The following is a 20376-nucleotide window of genomic DNA, read 5'->3' on the forward strand; positions in this document are numbered from 1 at the left end:
CGGTTTTGTGCTGCTGCTACCTGGTGCGGTTCGCCTGCCGACTGCTAGCTCTGTTGCTGAAGACGTCGTGGAAATCGAACATATCTTTTATTATGGGACGAGTTCACAGTAAAGGGGTGCCGAGCGGAGCACGTTTCTGAGCGCTGGCCAGTCCCGAAGCGCCCTCAGCTGCGGAGTCGATATGCGAACGCAGCTAGGCCTAGCGACGACTAGGGCAGTCTGGGACCAGCGCGCAGGTCGTCGGCCGGCGTTGCCGCAGGCAGTGTTGCTGCCGAAAGATCCACTTTTAGCACAGTCATGCTGTCGTATCTCGAATCTCGAAAGCATCATTTCTGGTAGCATGGCTGTTTTGTATTTTCTTGTGCGGACGTGAAGTACGCCGAGTCTGCCGGCCGGTAGGTCAGCCTGGATACCGTCTGCCGACGTCTTAAAAGCGAGCTAAAGAGTGTTCTTGACGTAAATAATAAACCATGGGACAAGAAATGTGAAAAAAGTGTCATTTTTGAGGATCGCTGACCAATACTGAGCTCCTAGTAGCGGTAACAACTGTGATATGAGCAAATTTCTCACAACCGCGCCTATAGCAGCTGCCGCTGGCGCGACGTTGGGGTCCGGCTCGCCTGGCGCCCGCTAGTTCCGCTGCCGAAGGCGTCGAGGAGATTGAGCATACTATTATTTTATTGTGAGATGATTCTGTTAACACTACAGCTATTTGTGAAAAGTAGGCCTTTTATTATAGCGCAGGCGACTTCCGCCAGGCAGCAGCAGAGCTCGTCGCCCGGAGCGCCCGCGAGCGGTGCCGTTGCCGAAAGCTCCCAACATAAGCAGACATGCTTTGTCGCTGCTCGAGTATAGCTGGCAGTTCTGATAGCAAGGCGATCTTGTCTTTTCTTGTGTTATTTGTACACCATCCCAAGCAGCGCTCAGGTACGGCAGCGAAGTGTGACACCGGTTGTGGGCGCAGCTTGGGTAGAGCGGCGCAGCGATGCTTACTGGCATTTTGCAAAGTGTTTGGCATCCTCACGCGAACCCGCGAAGGTGACATTAGCGTGCGAACAAAAAAAAAGTCGATGTCCTCAATCATTGGAATCAGATCTGTCAGAATCCGAGCTGCTGGGACTAGACGTGCAGTTGTTTGTTTTCATGCGCTGGTCAGCACGTGTGTGGGAAAGCAGACGATGCAGCAGTAGGTGCGTCACAACTTTTGTGGGCCCACGTGACCAAGCGAAGCAGTTGATCTTCCCCCTCTGTGACGTCACAGTACAACTCGGCGTTCCAAAACCGAAACCGAAAATCGTTCACCTAAAAATGCTAAAATAAATTATTCACTGTGAATATATGAATCTTTGAGTGTGTATCATGCTTCCTGGAGCCATAAGAAACGTTTGAAACTAAGAACGCGCGAACCACAAATTTGGTTCTGCTGGGTTGGCAGAACTTGTTGGGGTAGCTAGCCGCCTCTGTATCGGTATCGCTGACAAAACGTCCCCGATAGCAGAGTGAACTAGTTCTGCCTGCGTTGTGCCTCAATGGCGGTGCGGGCTGGGCACTATTACTTTTAATTCTTTTTAGGCCCACGCTACTTTATGTCGGTAGAGCGAACTGGAAGTATAGTTCTAGTTCACTCTACCGACAGGCTTTCGTTCTTCTTTCGCTCGCCATTGACGAATACCCGTCATTAAACGCAAGTTGGCCGCAGTGATGTAAACATGTGCAAACAGGGCACAGGCACACTACCGAATAATCAAAGTGGCCTTGACACTTCTCCCGGCGCCCGCATGGAATGACCACCATACCCGCTACATCTGTAGAAGGCCGCGCCTCGGGCCCTTAGCCGCATTGTGCTTTTTGAAAGGGCCCCAAGAGATTTTTATTCGCCGACCCTGTTTACGCGGTGCCACTTAGCGGCTACACAGCTGGGTCACCGCCTTGGGTCGGGCAGGATGTTTTTGGACATAAGACCCTCGCTTTTTCGAGCATGGCACAGCGCCTCCCGGTCTTCAATACGCGAGTGCTCTACGATACGTCGGACGTGTATACGTCATTGCGGGACAGCCAGTACAGACGGGGATAATTATTTGGCAGCCCAAACTTCTCAAGAAAAAGCGCGGCTGTAACGCCAAGCACTCCTCGATGTTGACTGACATTCAAGTGACAAGTCAAAGCACCCGCATTCGTGCTCTGGAGAGAAGCAATCTGCAATTCACTCCAATTTTGATATGTCCTTGATTCCCTTGCAGCAAGCGCAGTGATCCTGGTCACCACCAAAGAGCTAATATTTGCCTCTCATTTTCCCTCTCGTCTACCCTGGCCAATATTCACCCAAAATGTGCTGTGCCAGGCAACAGCCACCCTAAACCACATAATTTGTGCCTGTACGGAGAAGCTGCCTCTAACGGACTTAATACAGCTCCGAATCTCCGAGCCGTGAGAGATCGTGCTGCTCAGCTCCAGTCCGGATACCCAACTCCGCGCTAAGGGCTCCCGGCCACCTAGCATGGACTCAAGACCACCCACGTTTGCTCCACAGGCTAACGAAATAAATGTTTAAACTACGCCTCTTCCTGCCGCGCGATGGTCGAGGTTCTATATAACTTTCTTTAACAGTCTCTCCTTTCGAGTTGCAAGTGGTCAAGGGCACCGTCACCGGACAGAATACTGGTCGAGTTCCATACGGATGTTGGGAAAAGCGAATAATATAAGCAAAGGTCAATCACCTCAGAACCAGAAAACCTCTAACGATCGCTGTTCCTAACCCAAACAGCACAAAGAGAGATAAGAGCAGCTGAAATGAAGACCAGGCTTCTGCTACACTTTCAGCAAGCACACTCAGCAGCGTACACCTCGAGCCAATAAGTGAACTGCTAGTACCTGAAACTCAAACTCCGGTTCCAATGGCCAGACACAAAGTCAGTGCAGTTTCGGCTGACCTTTGCGCGCCAGCAGAGGGAAGCCGTGGAAAAGAATCAAGAAAAGCAACGGACCGGCGGGTCGAGTCCGTCCGCCACTTCCGCATCACGAACGCCGTTCAGCAAGTCGCCCTCGCATGCACGGTTGCGCGCTTCGAGGAGGTTGTCTTAAGGAGCCGCAGAACAGTGTCAAAAAATAGGCGCATGGTAGAAATCGTCATATTGAATCACACTTCTGTCGGGGCAGCGGAATTGCGTACGTGCATGGCTGGACGAATGTGGTGGCACACAATCAACTAGCGGCGTGATATCCGCGTAGAGAAGGCGCGCGGTTCCGCGATGAATACGAGCAGTGCATGTTGTAGGCTTGTTTTACAGGAGTACGCAGAAAACGCACTGCAGTAGAGCTCGGCTCACTTGTCATCTGGAACAGCTTCAACCATTATCGAGGAGCGGTACACAATTGGACGTTAATTATTGTGCTTTGCGCATGCACGGATGTGAGCAGCATATATAAACCTGAAAGCAAGTTGAAGTGGGCATTCGCGATATTTAGTTTTCCCCTTCAGAGAGTTTTCCCCCTTCAGAGGAAGTATACAATAGATAAGACAACACTTTAATCACAAAACGCGCGCATATAAACACTGGTGATAACTTCCAGTCAGGGTAGAAACTACCGTCCAAGCCGGCAGCTGACGCGCGACCTAAAAGGAAACGCTTAGACTTCCACACACAACACCAAAAACAAAAAGCCCGTGCGGAACATACTGGTGCAATAGTGAAAAATACAAATCTAAATTCATTTCAAGCACGTCATCTGAAATAAACATGCGAGTGCTGACCTGAGAGTTCAGAGCCAACAACAAGCCCGAGCTAGAAGCATGGAAATAAATGAAGCTGTTGATGCGGCTCAACTGATCGGCCTAGCTTTCCAGAGTACACGAAAAACTGTCCTCACCTCACTAGTGCATCACTTGGCAGTTTGGCGAGCTTCACTGCAGCTCTTCAGAGTTGTCCGATGCTTGGCGCAGTCAACCTTGAGCTTCGATCATTGCGAAATGCAAGGCTTTTCACGTTGATTTGGCACAGAGACTGAGGCGTTGTGAGCACGGCCGATTAATTTTTGCACTATTAAGTCCTACGCGAGGTGTGGGAAAAATCAGGGAGTATAAATGAACACCACTCACGAGTGCTACGCGCCAGCGCCAGCACACATACACACACGCCCACAAGGCCGTTACCAGACGACAACTGCCGAGGACAACTCCAATCAATAAGAAGCCGCGCAAATTAGACGCCAAGTGGCGCCACTATACAATCTTTTTTTTTAACTACGCAATGGTAAGAGGCGCTTACCGCTAGCCTGTTTCAATAAAACTGCAACTTAACATTTATCCAGTTTCATAGGGAAAAAAAACCTGGCGACTTGTTTATGCGTTTTGTACATCACGTGCTTCATGACGTAAAGTATGGCGCCAAGTTTGAGTGGCATCGTTGCTCAATTTCGTGCCCCAAGTTTTCTTTCCTAAAGAACGGAATCCTTCAGAAAAGCTTTTTTCACAATTTTGCCAGAATGTGCACGCTGGACAGCAGTTTATTGAAGGGGCACGAAATATTTAGTTTACTTCAAGTATGCTTAGGGCCAGCTTCACTGCCGCCCCATGTTCAGCAATTGAGCCGCGGCTAACTAAAGTGTAGCCGCTACATATTGTAGCGAGCTTAACTGTCCTGTGTTTGTGTTTCTGCTGTGTTCTGTGCCGCCTTTTGCATTGCCCTCTAATGTTTTAAGTATGAACCAACTAGCCAAAGCTCAAATCTTAGTCGAGAGCGAAACTAGGTTTGTTTAGAAGAACGTCAATTTGGGCTAGATGGTGCATTATTTGAGACAGAAATGGTAATAGCGCTGCAATAAGACGTACACAAGAAAGACTGACACAGGACATGATGCAGCGCTATTACCATTTCTGTCTCAAATAGGTTCGTTTAGTTTGCAGATAAAACCTTTAAATTAGCGGGGACCGTGATGTTCCCTCCAAGGAACTAGCGCGACGCAATCGAATGATTTTTACTGGCCAGCAGCAGGTTAAGGGCTTGTTAGCGACGTCTTCGATCAGATACAATTGTTCATACATCCATATTACAGAACATGTGAAGAAGCGCTTGTTTCTCATCGCACTCAGTCCTTGACACCAGGCGGCCCACGCCGTTTTATTACCACTAGCACTTCTCCGCGATGCACCGGCAGCCGGTGTGAAAACGAGTGCTTCATTCCTCTCACTCCAAACATGAACTCCCTAAGCAGGCACCCCAGGCAAGAAAAATCTGATGAAAATATCCGCTCAAATGACACTCTGAAATCGAGCGCATTTGGCATGCATTCAATTCGCGCTTTTCATTTGTAGTGGTGCTGCTAAACACACATTGAATGCACACTAAACATGCAGATGTAGGAGCCTCACAAACCGGAGCAGTTGCGGGGCAGCAGTTTTTTGACGAAAAAAGTATGGCTCAAATGGACTGCCTAGCCAATCACCCCCTCCAAGAATGACCAATAAATCTGTACTTGCTCATAAACTGCATTAGACTTGCCTTTTTTACATACACTTGTGTTTGTAACCTCTTAACATTTCGCTCATCAGAGTGGCTCGTGCAAAGTACCCAATACTTTTATGGCAAAGTCAGTTTACAGGAGTAAACTAGGCAAAAGCACACGGAAGTGAATGGGTACCAGCAGAAACATTTGTTTTATGGTTAAGCAGCCATTTACTGGCAGTCTTTAGACCTCAGAATGTGGTGGTTGCTGAGCAAAGTGTTTATGATGTTAAAGTGACCAAGGTCTCCTAGACCTTGCTTCAATTGAGTAAGCCCGATGATATAAAAAGTAGGTGATGATTTTACGTTCTTCCAGTCCTGTGTGACATTTTGTGAGATGAACGAACCTTGAATAAAAAGACTGCTTTCATTTGTCAAAAGCTACAAAACCTGCATCACTAAATGCAATGGTCCAATATTTTAAATTCTTATTTTATCAAGCTTTATTTGCAGGCTCCACTACTCACTGTCAGCTAGGCACATCCATATTTTAAAACTATTGGCAGACATGACCTTGAAAAATTCTGAATAATTAAGAAGGTATATTAAGACATTATCAATGGCACATGAGTAAAAAACAAGCTAATTGTTATAATGGGTACATATTGAAGAACACTCATTTAATTCTAACAAAAAAAAAAGTGATAAAATTTTCTCCTTTAGATGCTTTTGGATTCTTTGGAGATAAGTTTAGGATTCCGGGGGTTACAACTATACAACTGGCGAGAGTTATTAGCTACCATGAAAAAAAGCAAAAGTGTAGGTACATTTCAAATCATTCAGGAACAAAGATGATGCATTTATTTTTGTGCTCATCATTCAACAAAATAAATACATGATCAACAATGTCAGGAACAGACATTTTTCAAGAATTAACAATTTTCATCTCGCAAGCCCACAACTGGTGTGAAAAATCAGACCTTCGAAAACAACTTGAACAAGTAGTATTCTACAGTCGCCAGGAGCACAGACGTAAGAGAAGCATCACAACAAACAGGCTGCACAATGAGCATTAATACTAATAAGTGCATGCACACAATATTACTGTATATTACACAACAGGGCAAAAAATTGTCTAAAAATGTGCAGGTGGCCACAAAAATGTTTGCAGAATGTGGTTACCACAAAAAGCTAAACAAAATCACAAGCTAGACATGCTAATTGCAATGAGAAATTTCACTGAGCCAGTTGCACATGCGAATGCAGACTTCACCTTTCAATTTCTGAATGTACAGTTATCTTCAAAAATATTTTAGCTTTATCACGAAACCGAAAACCTAAAAACTTTTATGGCCATTTGTACAAGCTAGTATCCTCGTTTTTCACCTAACAACCATTTTACTAAAGATACGCACACATCTATGTCCAACTTGACCACAACTTTCAACACAATAAAAAAAATTAATTATTTACAGATGTGCCTAAACAATCTGAATGGGCATCTTAAATCCACCCCAGCCAGTGGATTAAATAGAAGAAATATTGCCCTATAAGGGTAAATTAATTTAGAAAGGTCAAAAAAAGAAGCAAGGCTTAAAACATTACAGTGCTCCGAGTCACATCAAAGTGACGTTTCGGCAATACTGTTTTGTTGAATCTTGAGGATGGTGATTTCCTCTTTTGTGAAGACTCAACATGAAATTCACACTGTTGTCATTAAAGGGGCCCTGAAAGGGGTTAATAAAGGTGCAGTATTCCAGGCTTGTTAAAGGATGCTACTTGAAGAACATCCTCCAGCAAGAATTTTTTTTGTGTGTTTTAAAGAAGCCGAGTTAGTCAAAATTTGAATTTCAGCGTCTTCGCGCCTTTCCCTTTCCTCTCGTCACTTTTCACACGCTAAAAGATTGGCGCTTGACCGCCGGCTGCCGACATGTGCGGGAATTCCCAGGGGAAATGAAACTTCCTGACCTGTCAGAGCGGTTGACTGGCCGAAGCCGTGGTAGCTGTGTGAGGTCCTAAACAATGCAACCAATAGCCATCTCTCAACAGAATTACGCAGATGCGGGCGATGGAGAAGGGTGCAAGCATGAAAAGGTCGCCGGAAAGGCTCGCCAATTTCCGCGCGCGATTGTAGGTTCTCTCTGCGTGTAGAAGTGTATTGCTGGCTGAGGTGTTCATGATGAGAGAATAAAGTTATTGAGCGAGTGTACGTACTCTGCCCAGAAGATGTTTCAGAGCACCGCACCTTTAAGGGCTGCGGACCAGAGGGGGCTCAGGCTGGGGTCATTTTTTTACAGATTTACACCTACAGTTGAGCCCGACTATATCGAACTCGGTTAGATCAAATTATCTTTTACAGCGAATGATTTCTGAGCACCGTAAAGGTACAGTGTGAATGTATGGGAAAATGTACGACTACATCATACAAAAATTAGCCGTCACATCTGATAGATTGCACACTGAGCAACACAGGGTGACTCAAGATCCTGGCTTTCGACATATCTCTAGGGGTTAGCTTTCCCAAATGGATGTACGGGTGTTATTGGAGCTATATAGCATGCGCACAGCAATAATGACGCGGATTTTCCATGACGTAGGTAACGGGAGTGCACCCAGACAACCAGAATAAGGGTTTTTAGCGCATTGCATCAGTTGTGCCCTTATTGCCATGCAATTCGCACAATTAGGCATATAGTTTTTGTTGTTTGTGTGTGCCCGTAATGGCAGCTGCGAAACGGCAGAACCTCCCCTTTTCCATGAAACTGGAAATTATCAAGAGAGTTCAATGAGGTGAGAAGATATCCGAAGTTGCTCCGAACTAACTAAGCTCATAAAAAGAAAGTCTCTGCGATGCTTGCAGAACTTGCTTTCGGTTCTCGTGACCTACAGGTTCAATGGAAGAGCATGGGTAGTTTGGAACGACGACTTGATCGGCCAAGATCGCTACGTCTGTGCCCAAAGCTGCAGTGCTAGTTCCAGCAACATTGCACTTTGCTCCCTGCCGCCGAACGCAATGTTGGTTAACATACATCTTGAAAAATTTAGCGCGACAAACAAGGACAGAAAGAGTAGACGACACGTCGCTCGTGTCGTCTACTCTTTCTGTCCTTGTTTGTCGCGCTAAATTTTTCAAGATGTATGTTAACCAACTCGCCCAATCTGCAGTATTGTTAAATTGCAATGTTGGTGCTTCAAATCTTGGACCAGGGAATAATCCGTGTGGTAAAGGTTGGTTTCAGGAAGCGTCTGAATGAAGAGCCCCTGCAGAACCCAAGTACTGGCAGAGAGTACAAAATCAACCTCTTAGGCGCTCTGTCTATGCTAAGTGGGTCGTGGAATAATATGAAAAATGAAACTATAGAGAACTGCTTCAGACAGTCTGGTCTCTGCTTTCCTGGAGAAGATGGAGCAACTTCTTCATACGGTGAGTTTGACGAAGTCATCACGGGTCTTGATGATTTGCGGAACCAGTTGTCCAAATTAACTGGTGCTATTTGTGATGCAGCAGCTGAAGGCAGCTTTGTCTCCGTGGATGACGATATTGAGACTGCGGGAGAGCTTGCGGAAGAATACATCATTGCCAACGTCACACTACTGAGGTGAATTGTGACAAGGACTTGAGCAAACCTGTGCCCACATGTTCCGTATGCTTGAGTAACATGGTTCATCGCTACTGCGCGTCGATAGAAGGCTGCGGTCTCAGCTGTACGGAGCCCATTGAAAACACTGAAAAATGCATACGTTCTGTCCGAGCCAATGAAAACTACGTAACATAAAAAAGAATTCACGTCTAATTCGCTCGGTAACCGATGCGCAGTAAGTGGCTATCAAAGCAATACATTTTTGAAGTGAAAGCTTCACTACGGCACTTCGAGCTTCAATTGCAGACCATGCAAATTTGACCTTCAAATGACCTTGAGCTTCTAAAGCAAAGAAAAGGTGCATAACTGGCTCCCTGGGACAGCGGACACCTTAGTCGCGCTTTAAGCTATGAAACCTATGGAGCAGGATTGGAAAGCAAAGGAAAAGCACATAACTGCCCTCTTGGAACAATGGACACCTCAGTTGTGCTTTAAGCTATGTGGCGGTAGTGACAGATGTGCGCTGCATGCACTGGCATTGACAATGCTGTGGCAGAAACGTGGCACTGAAGCCTGAAGCCATAGGCTGTCGCATTCACTGTGTTCATTGGCGCTGGCGTTTACCATGTTTTACACTGCGATGATTTTAAGGCAAGGAAGTATGCAAAACTGGCTCCCTGGGACAGTGGACATCTGAATCGCTGAATCACACTAAGAGGTACATGGGGTGATGAGAGAGAGAAGTGGGCTGCAAGTGTTAGCACTGACAACATCGTGGCAGACATGCGGCACTGCTGCAATAGGCCGCAGTGTTCACTGGGTGAGCAAATTCTAGCGACCAACCATTAACTGCCACCTGTCAGGCTGGCAGGGTGGGTGCGCTGCCTATCCAGTGTCCGGAACGCACTCAACGTTACAGCCGCCAAGCCACTTATAGTTGCCCTATCGGGCAACTATCAGGCAGCTTTCGCTCTGTAACCAGGTTGAGCAGTAGTTGAACCGCAACATTTTTTTCCAACTCAATATATTTGCATGTTATTAAATTTACTGCTACTTTTACACTGAATTACACATTATTTGGAACTCATAGGCATGTTTCTGTGAGTTCGATATATGCGGGTTCTACTGTACACCTGCAATCACAGATTACTACTTCCACACGTAATTTTCTCCACACAGTAGAGGTAAAAGCACGTTAAAAACAAAGAAATAAATTTTTAAAAATGACAAGAAAGCATCGGGAAAAAGCTGCACAACTGCTAAGCATAAAAGCTGTAAGCTCAAAACACCTGCCCTAGCATGTTCTAATAATGAATCAACAGCACTGGTCACACCTTTGTCATGCACATGGAAAACCAATGTGCAAGTATACCGCACATCTTAGCCAGTGCTGCCTATAAACTTCAACTTCATAATTCACAGAGCATCACTTCAATTGCACATGATACATGCTCAATGAGAAATATAAAAGAAAAATAGATGGCTATAGGCTGTTGGGCCCCTAAAAAAATGAAATTCTTTAGCAACCAAGACATGCAGGCTGGAACCAACACAGTCAAACCACAATATAACGAGCACTGATATTACGAATTATTGGCTAGATCAAACTCTTCGTAAATATTTTTTACAAACGCTTGCAATTTCTACTTTATATATCGAATGCTGTTGGCTATGAAACGGATATATCTAACTCCCCAGCGCCAAACTTTGCCGGTCGACTGGCAGGTGGCAGGCTTCGTCGCACAGCACAAGTGACTGGTGGTGATGCGGCAAGCGTTCGCCCCAAGGTTTTCACTTTTGTTTCGCACTCACCAACAGCGGCGTGTAGGGTTGCAGTCCGGCAGAAAATGCGCTCACGTCTCTGGCATACGGTGACAACACACCCCCCCCCTCCCATGGAAGCAGCAGCGCAGGTGGTTGTTAACTTGTAGTAACAATAACGTGCTCATGTCGGCTGTCGCGGAGGTGGTGAAAACTGCGATAGCTTTCGCTCTGATGTACCGCTTTCCACGCGACACGTCTGTGATGCAGGGAAGCCACTGTAGCCGGCGCTTAAAACATGCGCTTGTAGTGTTGTACGGGGAAGCCAACCTAGCTGGTGCTCGGTTTTTTGCGGTCTTAGTAATAGCCGCGGGCGCCTTCGAAACGCTGCTAAGACCAGCGAAAACGTCTCTCCCTTTCTCTAGTAAGGATCGCCAGAACTGCCGTCCCACCAATAACCAAATTGCGCCGCTGTTGTGTGCCTTTGTGATGAAATTTTATAAAACAAATTTCGGCTATAGCAAACTATTTTAAGATTTTTTACTTGTTCGCTATAACGAGGCTTCGCTGTAGATGCAGTATCTGCAACCAACGCAATTCCAATTATAAACTGAGGCTATGTGCTCAGGTTTTAGAAGCACAACGTAAACATGAGAATTTTGTACTTGATGAGAGTTTAAATTGACGAAATATCCCAAGTACGTACTTTGCAACATTTGGAAATTAATTAAGAGCATTGTATTGAATATGATAGCACCATCAAATCATACAAATGGCAGAAATACACAGCAAGGAATTTGCTGTCATGCGGTGTGAAAACTGCAAGCCAGCCAACAAATATTCGAACAGCAGCCTTTATCCTTTATACGGCTGACAATCAAAAACACAATCTTCAAACCCTTGAACTTTTACGGGCGTGGTGAAAAACACCACTACTGACGCGTAATTTCGCTAATTATAAGTCGGCTAAAATTAATTCTTGCTCGATCAATGATGAAGCGTTGGCACTTTGCATCTGAGCACAGGCATTATGTTAGCACTATTTGTCTGCATTTACTCTACGAAGCATTAAGCTAACCTCCTCGCATAAAACAATTCAACAAAAGCAATGAGCAATTACAATCTATAAGCGCAGAACAAAGGAGCACAAAATGGCTTGCTGGTCAACTCCTAGCCTGATTTAAAAGTGATATTATGGCACTTACAACTTTCAACCAAAATAAACGCATACGACACAAAAAAGCACTCGGCAAACAGAAAAGTCACTGCACCGGTAAAAACGCGTGAAATCACACTCTTCCCATGTCAGCTGACTATATAGAGAAAATTTTTTGCATCCTGTACAAATTTGAAGTCTTAGCACGCACAGTATGATCCTTTCGTTGATCTCTCATAAATGGCAATTTAAAAGCAACTTGGTGCAACGATCATCACGGCAGTGCACCAAGTGTGCAGAAGAGAGGTGAGCCCAGGCGCTACTGGATACGCGACATCTTCAGTGGACAGGTGGCTGACACAGTGAGGAAGAACGGCCCTTCCTGGAATGGCTTGAAGGTGGACGGGATCACGTTGTACACCCCAGCAGGCACACGCTCAAGTTCCAGCACTGTAAAACCAGACCTGAGAAGAAGAACAGTGGGAGACACACCAGGGTTGTTAACTAAATCAAACCAAGAAGCCAAACATCTTTAAGGACAAGGAAAGAATAAGCAGCATGCATCAGATGGAGAAGAACAGCGATCAAAAATTTTCAATTTACTAGTACACATATATTTAAAGAGATGTGGCCAGAATACTTTGTCAGCAACATGTTACAGTTCACGAGAAAGCATACCCTGTTTGGCAAAAGACAGGATTTGCTTTCAATTCATAGAATTATAAGCTTGCATTATGCCTTCTCTCAAGTAATCTTATCGTTTTCTACTGTTTTCCTTACTGTTCCCTTCCCTTCATGCTATCAGCAACACGTTTGTGCATTTTTTTCTTAAGAAATTGCAGTTGCTAGAGCAGAACCATCCTATCTCTTCTGTCTTGTTTTTTGGGGGGTTTTGCTGTTCACCATAAAAAGGATGTCAAAGCACAAAGCAAAATTCTTTGTAGGTTCATCTGAATGTTTGAGGCACGGCTGCAAATGCTACAAAATCCCTTTGGTTTGTGGAGAAAAATGTTGAAATAAAGCACAATGTGAAGCAAGAACGGTGCATAAAAACCGGAGCTTACTTGAATGTCCCAGACCCTTTTCGAGCGAAGAAGTCGGAACAAGATGGGTTGTTGACAGTGACAGTCACGATATCAAAACCAATTTGGTACTGCCTGCAGTCAAAAAAAAAAAAAATCATGTAACTAATTTGTATGTTGCAGAGACAATATATCTTAGTTGCGAACCATGACTGCAAGCAAGACACGCGCGCTAGCAGCATGTACGGTACATTGTTTGTTGATGTGAGTACCACCGACATGAAGAAACAACTAACATAGCCTAATACTATAATAACAAATAGAACCAACCAGGAATGACTGTTTCAGCTTTTAATTTTAGCAAGAAAATGCAGAGTACTAGTGAAGAAGAAAACAAGCATGCATATTTTCACGTACAAGTATTGTACAAGTATCATAAAGACATGGTAATATTCATATCACTGACATAGATGGTTTTCACACTGAAATGAACAAAAAGGTTTATTTTGCTTCTCCCCACATGTACCAAAGAAAACAAACCGAACACACACCAGTTCAGTTGCTGCAACTTTACAGAACACGTGTATGAGCTACTAGTAAAGCATATACTAAGTAGTATAGCACAAATGCACAGCAAAGTATGCAGACCTCCACACATTTGTCTAGGGCATGTGAATGGTATACTGCGGAGCACATAGGCATGATTTACAAGTGGCCTAGAGCTCAAAGCAACATTTCACTGAGCACGCGATTACATAGGAATCATCATTCAGTGCCAATGCCTCAAACAGTCCTGTTAAGCCCCAGGAGGGCAGTGTGAAATATCACAAAAACACAATGGCACACACAGTTTCACCACTTAGACAAGTGTGTGGAGCACTGTGCAAGCTCACATATACCTAAGATAACCTAGGCCAAGCCATTCACTGATGAACTAGATTTGCAAAACACAGTGATCAATAGCAAGTTACCAGGGCTGTGGGAATAGGATAAGAATATGAAGAAAAAAAAGCATGAGATATCAAATCAAATGTAGAATACCAGTTCAATATAAAAACAATTTTCAGGAAAAGATGAGCAGGCAAACAATGCTGTAATTTTTTTTTTTTTCCAAATATAGCATCAAGGTCATTGCCCCTGAAATAAAACTAGATTGACTCAGTACCTAAAAAAATTATGTGTGCAGAAATGTATAGTGCTTGATTAAACAGCATAACAGTATACAATTTGCAAGCACTGTGGGCAACCAAAATGAGTGACAAAAGGAAATGCATGAATTGATGCATGACTACACGGCAACCGAAATGAACTAACACGAAGTGACATCTCATTAATTTGGCCTCCAAGGAATCACAAAAAAATGCCCAAATTATCCCATGGTCATGTTATCAAACAAAAAAATGCCCAAATTATCCCATGGTCATGTTATCAAACAGCCTACACTCCCGTTCACCAGATTAAAAAAAAAAAAAAGAAAAACTGGTTGCCATGGTAACGGCGCATGCACAGTGGTGGCCTTTGGCAGGCACACTGAAATGTGCTTCTGCTAGCCTTGTGTAGCTTCCGCTACAAAATATCAATCTTACACTAACAGTATGCAAATCATGCGCTTGGTTTGGACCACCTGAGACACCATGTTCCTTCTGTGCATTTCCACAGTGTGCTGGAAGTCACGATTTCAAGTTGCCAAAAAGTGCAACAATATCAATGAGAGACAACACGCCTCCAAAGACCTTCTCAATCTGCCGCTGCAGTGGCTCAGTGGTTATGGCGCTCGGCTGCTGACCCGAAAGACGCGGGTTCAATCCCGGCCGCGGCGGCTAGAATTTCTTTGGAGGAGAAATTCTAGAGGCCTGTGCACGTTAAATAACCCCAGGTGGTCGAAATTTCCGGAGCCCTTCACTACGGCGTCCCTCGCAGCCCATGTGTCGCTTCGGAACATTAAACCCCATAAGCCAACCTTCTCAATCTGTTCTCAACCCATTTCTCAACTCACTCATGACCTAAATACCGTAAATGCCTTCTACGTTCTGTGCACAGAGATGGATAAATGTGGGGTCTCACTTGGGCCCTTTCAGGCTGACAAGCATCTGGTTCTGGTCATGGCTGCTCTGCAGGGTCACCTGGTACACTGGGTTGCGGCTATAGGTCTCGGGGTGGTTGCCGCAACCACCTGCTGTTTCTTTTGTCCATGCCCCATGCTTTTCCTGCATGGTTAGAGCCACAGTGAGTAGGTGAGAACAGGCCACAATTACGAAGTAAAGTTTCAGTAACACAGAGAACAAGCTGAAAAGCATGAATTCATTTTGAAGTAAAATGCATTCACTTTTATAGAATCACACTACAATGCCTTCGCTCCCTGACATCTCGCAGCAAAACACAGGGTTAAATTCGCAATTGCGTGTGTTACAATGTCAGTGTTCCGCATCGCAACACAGACGTACACTTGCGATCAATGATGCTGAAGCAAGGCTTGAAAACTTAATCTTTCTACTCTTGGACTTTGGAGCACCATAGATGCACAGGGCAAGAGTCTGGACTCTGCTTGCACCCTTACAGCTTCATCCCCTCAGAAATAGTAAAAGAGGTGAAGCGCAGTAAAGGGGAAGTTTTCATGAAGGTGTAAAGCCCTCCAGCACCTCTGCTGAACTACCGCAAAAACCCGCATATAATACGAGGTTTTTTTCTCATAATTAACGTCCTAAATTTCCGCCTCGTACTATTTGCGGATCCGAACAAAAATTTTCCAAGTTGCTCGAAGTTTTGGTTTTGTTTTTGCGACGTGGCTACAGCTTGGCTTTGCTATTGGCGTGTAGCTACGGCTTGGCTTCGTTACTCTCGACAAACGACGTCACGACGTCGTTTCTTTGTTGGTCCGCTGGGTGCGCCGGGGGGTCGCGGTGTGCCGTGCGCCTGTTGACAACGCACGTGCTCGCATGTAAGGCACGCTTCGTGAAGTGGATATTGTTTTAGGGAGCGCGATGTCACGGTCTCGAAAACAGTACTCAGCTACTTTCAAGCGAAAAGTGATTTTAGCTGCGGAGAACATCGGCAACGGTGCAGCCGGGAGGCAGTTTGGTGTCGTCGAAGGATGCATTTGTGGATGGCCATGACAGAAAGAAGCCCTTTTCGCGTGCAGCGGAACGCGACGAAGCTTTCGCGGCCGTTTGATGGTTGTGTAAACAAACCATTCAAGGACGCAGTGAAGCGGTGCTACGCAGAGTGGATGCGCTCAGGTGAGCCTGCAGTGACGCCAACCGGGCGGCTGAAGCGGGCTTAAGTGCAGCATCTCTAACGCCCTCGATGGCACAGAAGATGAGTACATTTGGGATGATTTGTCGGACAATGAAATGTCCGAAGAAAGATCTACTGAAGAAGAAAGTAATTGAAGTGAAGTGCGGGATGTGGTTTGAATAAATGTCTTCTATTAGCTTGCGTCACTTGTATTATACGCGGGTGAAACTTTTTTTTCCCATTTCACGTTTATAAAACTTCACCTCGTATTATATTCGGGTTCGTATTATATGCGGGCTTTTACAGTAATCTGAGCTTGCACCTTGCACCTCTAAGGATCTGCAGAGTCAGCAAGTGCACTGAGCCAGCAGGCGTCTTACCTCGCGGACGTGTTTGTACGGGTTTTTGATGGGCGCCAGTTGGAAAGGGCAGCTGCTATAGGCACGCAGTGTGTAGTGGATGGTGTTGTTCTTCTCGTACTGTGACATCACCAGAGTGTAACGAGTCTCCCCACCCTGGGGCACCACCATCTTGCACAGATAGTGCGGGCTGTTGATTCGCACCCCATCCTTGTAAGGCGGTGGGTCAACTGCAAAGGCAAGCCACGTGAAACAGAAAATGCTCATTAAAACACTTCCACTCCAGTGCTGTGTTTTCGCAATAGTTCTCTACGACACAGCAACAATGACGTAAAAATGAGCAGGAAATAATGATAAGAAAATAAGCTATGCATCATGTTATTACTGCTCATCAATACGGTCTGTGAAGCAATACAGACATTTAAATGAGAGAAATGCTAGAACGTAGCCTCCAAAATGTTAATAATGAGAGTGCCATTCTTGTACTACTGACTACCTGAGTGCCTCCAGTGGAACTGCACAACCAATTCGACTTAGTGTTTTGCATTAAAATATGGCATTGGGCATCATTTCAGAAATTATGGAACAAGGTAGCCTGCATTGATGCAGAATGGCAATACAGATTCCTTGAAAAGCTGTGTGCTCTGTTGTATCCATGAAAGAAGGAGCCAGACCTTAAACACAATGCACCATCTACTTTTCTATCTAATAAGCTTTTGTCCTTTAGAAAATTTAAATGCACACTATGTTAAACAGATGCTATTCGTGCCTCTCAAAGTTAGCAGTATATATGCTAAACAGTCATGCTCCCAAGTAAATACATGTTCTTTATAGCTGCAGCCAAAAGATGGCAGGCTGTTAGCATTAACAAATAATACAAGTGATTTTTTTGAAGCATCATCTTCATGCAGCACAAGCCTCGTAACATGCAGGACGCGAGCGGTCCAAGGTTTGGTGGTCGCAGCAATATTCTATATCATGAAAAAACATATCAGTACACTAGCAAACTGAAAGTTTCAAAAGTGTACGCCACAGAGCTGCAAGAGTGTACACAATAAAGCAATATTAGCTTCACACAACACATATTCGCTTTACTTCCCCCTAGAACCTCATGGGGGCAATTTTTCAATGTGGTGGTGACAACGTGGGGACAACAGATGAGTAGAAAATAAGTTTTTCATTGGGCTGACTTCTTGAGCCCACCAATAACTGAAGAACTCTGTGGCGGTGATAGCGACAAGTGTCCTCAGCGACCATCAGAGAACAGAATCACTGCTGCTCTTGGCCACTCTCAATTTGAAGCGGAAGAAGTTTCGATTTAAAGGCACGCAAAGCATTTCGGACAATCTAAAACTTCAAACCAGTTGTGCAAGGCTACAAGCATTCCAGATAATTTTCATCATATCTTTCATTGCAAACAAAGCCGCACACTGGCAGTTTTTAGCATGAACATTACAAAGTTTTATGGCAAAATGGCAGAAATAGCAAGGATTGTAATGATGGCCACTGATTTCACTGTCAAGCTCCATGTGAAGATTCACCTCACAAATGTTCGCACAACCAAAAAAGAATGGGTGGACTTACATGGCAGGTACACCTTTCTTCCATTGTTTTTGTACACGAGTAGACAGATGTATTCACGATTGTTAGCAAAGTCCTCCTGCAAAAGAAACGCAAAATGATGTCAGCAATGCCATGCACTCCAGGTAACCAAGGGAGCGGGGGGGGGGGGGGGGCACCAACCCTGTCTGTGATGTGGCGTGTGAGCAGAATCCAGACAGCACAACCTGACCGGCTGAGCTCAAGTGTGAATTGCGGGTTCTCGCCAATGTTGTAGAGGTCTTTTACTGGGCCCGTACCAGCCGTCCATGTCCTGCAGCACCCAAGGCAGATAATGAGTGGTGACTGACTTTCAAACACGCACAAACTGCCTGGATGAAAGAAACATGCACATGCGAGCACACACACAAACACACACTCTGTCTAGTTAATTTTATAGGGCATAGGTAAATGCATAAAGAAAGATGTATTCAGCTCCTGCTCACAATTACCTAAAACTACGTGCGTGAACCTTCAGTTTACCTCAGATAGTGTGCTGAAAATTTAATCCCGAAGTTTTCGCTGCCAGTTCTCAGCGAGATTATGGCATGGGGAGGGAATGCGCATACAATAGACACAGCAGCATAATGATACGAGGGGCGTTGAATAAAGATTTCCCCTGACTCACTTCTGTTTATTGCAGGATGCTAAAACTGCGCAAGTGTAATGACTTAAGTCCCTATAGCTCAGGTGCTAATGTGCAACTCTGAACTAATAACGGTCTTTCTTTTACAGGTGCTGAAGTGGTGTGAGGTGTGATAATGGATGCGGTGGAATACAAAGCAGTCATCAAGTTCTTGTACCTGAAAGGCCGCACTCCAATGGAGACGTTCGATGAGATAAAAGAGGTTTATGAGGAGGATTCCCCATCATATGATGTAGTGAAGAACTGGCATCGTCAATTCAAATGTGGTTGGACATCGGTGCAAACGGCGCCGATTGCAGGGCGACCCCACTCTGCTATCGGTGAACACCCAATACAGCAAGTGGAGGCCGCCATTTTGGAAAATCGCCGCGTAACCGTTAGAGACCTAGCCCAAAATGTCAAGATTAGTGTTGGGTCCGTGGAAAATATCATTCAGAACCATCTTCACACGCTTAAAGTATCCGCTTGCTGGGTTCTCCGGCTGCTCACACCTTTCAAAAAGCAGGAGCGAGTCGAATGCTCCCACGATCTTTTGACCATGTGTCATGGAAACCAGGAGGACTTTTTCAACAGACTGATTACACAGGACAAAAGCTGGGTCCATCACTATGATCCAGAGACTAAAGTCCAGTCGATGCAATGGAAGCACTTGGACTCACCGCTACCAAAGAAGGCACGTGCCCAGCCCTCGGCGGGCAAGGCCATGCTCAGTCTTTTCGGACCAGCACGGAGTAGTCTTGATGGATTGCCTAGCAAAGTGGGGCATACTATGGTCACTGCTGCGGAAATTGCAGGAGGCCATCAAAAGCAAGAGACGGGGCATGCTCACCAAAGGTGTCCGCCTTCTGCAAGACAATGCCCCAGTTCACAACTCATACGTTGCCCAGATGGAAGCACGCTGCTGCGGCTTTGAAATTCTACCGCATCCCCCTTATTCACCCGACCTCGCACCATCGGATTTCCGCCCCTTTCCAACAATGAAGTCATATTTGAAGGGCAAGCATTTGCCAGATGATGAGAGACTGATTTCTGAAGTCACAACATGGTTTTTGGAGCAACCTGTCTACTTCTACAAGCGAGTTGTTTACAGTTGCATTAAAAGATGGGAGAAGTGTGTGTCCCTGGGTGGCACCTATGTACAGAAGGACTAATAAATCTGCAAAGTTTCAATGCTCTCCGTCCACAGGAAGTGCGTCAGGGGAAATCTTCATTGAACACCCCTCGTATGTTACACTTGTGCACCGCCTCTGATTGAACATCTAGAAGTCTGGGCCAGTTAAGGTCTCCTTAGCTACCCTACAACACACTGCTCTAAAACGGCAGCAGATGTGAGCTGCTGACTTCACACAAAATCAGACAGGGAAGATTCAGCTAAAACTCAAACACACAGCCCAAGCATAAGCAGTACAATAATGCTGAGGCTGATCTACTGCAGCGTATTAATAGAAATGGCCACGGGCCAAACAGCCCTCCCACACAAAGTTCTCCTCAAACCACTTCACCTTTCTTCTAGGCAGGTGGCAAAAGTGCAGATAAGCAAAAATAGGTTTTTTTTTTTTTTTTTTATCCTGCGGTAG

At 45.2% G+C, this 20376-nt stretch overlaps 2 protein-coding genes across 5 annotated transcripts in view; both read right to left on the minus strand.

The window, feature by feature from the left end:
- The window catches only part of LOC149341341 (uncharacterized), a 108824-nt gene extending 104676 nt beyond the window's left edge, over window positions 1-4148 (minus strand). For both annotated transcript variants that reach the window (XM_089543397.1, XM_089543396.1), the window contains exon 1: window positions 3868-4148. The gene's annotated coding sequence lies outside the window, so the exon portion shown is untranslated. The remainder of the gene's footprint in view (window positions 1-3867) is intronic.
- Window positions 4149-8564: 4416 nt separating this feature from the next.
- LOC149341343 (calpain-7-like) overlaps window positions 8565-20376 on the minus strand; it is a 29759-nt gene continuing 17947 nt past the window's right edge. For all 3 annotated transcript variants that reach the window (XM_089543400.1, XM_089543399.1, XM_089543401.1), the window contains 6 exons: window positions 18298-18427; window positions 18139-18214; window positions 16576-16784; window positions 15026-15168; window positions 13004-13096; window positions 8565-12403 (listed from right to left, as the gene is read on the minus strand). In XM_089543400.1, coding sequence (XP_089399526.1) covers window positions 12259-12403; window positions 13004-13096; window positions 15026-15168; window positions 16576-16784; window positions 18139-18214; window positions 18298-18427 — 796 coding nt within the window. In that variant the 3' untranslated portion in view covers window positions 8565-12258. The remainder of the gene's footprint in view (window positions 12404-13003; window positions 13097-15025; window positions 15169-16575; window positions 16785-18138; window positions 18215-18297; window positions 18428-20376) is intronic.

The sequence above is a fragment of the Amblyomma mixtum genome, chromosome 5 (assembly GCF_055824585.1).
Source record: "Amblyomma mixtum isolate Tamu chromosome 5, ASM5582458v1, whole genome shotgun sequence".
Taxonomy (NCBI): domain Eukaryota; kingdom Metazoa; phylum Arthropoda; class Arachnida; order Ixodida; family Ixodidae; genus Amblyomma; species Amblyomma mixtum.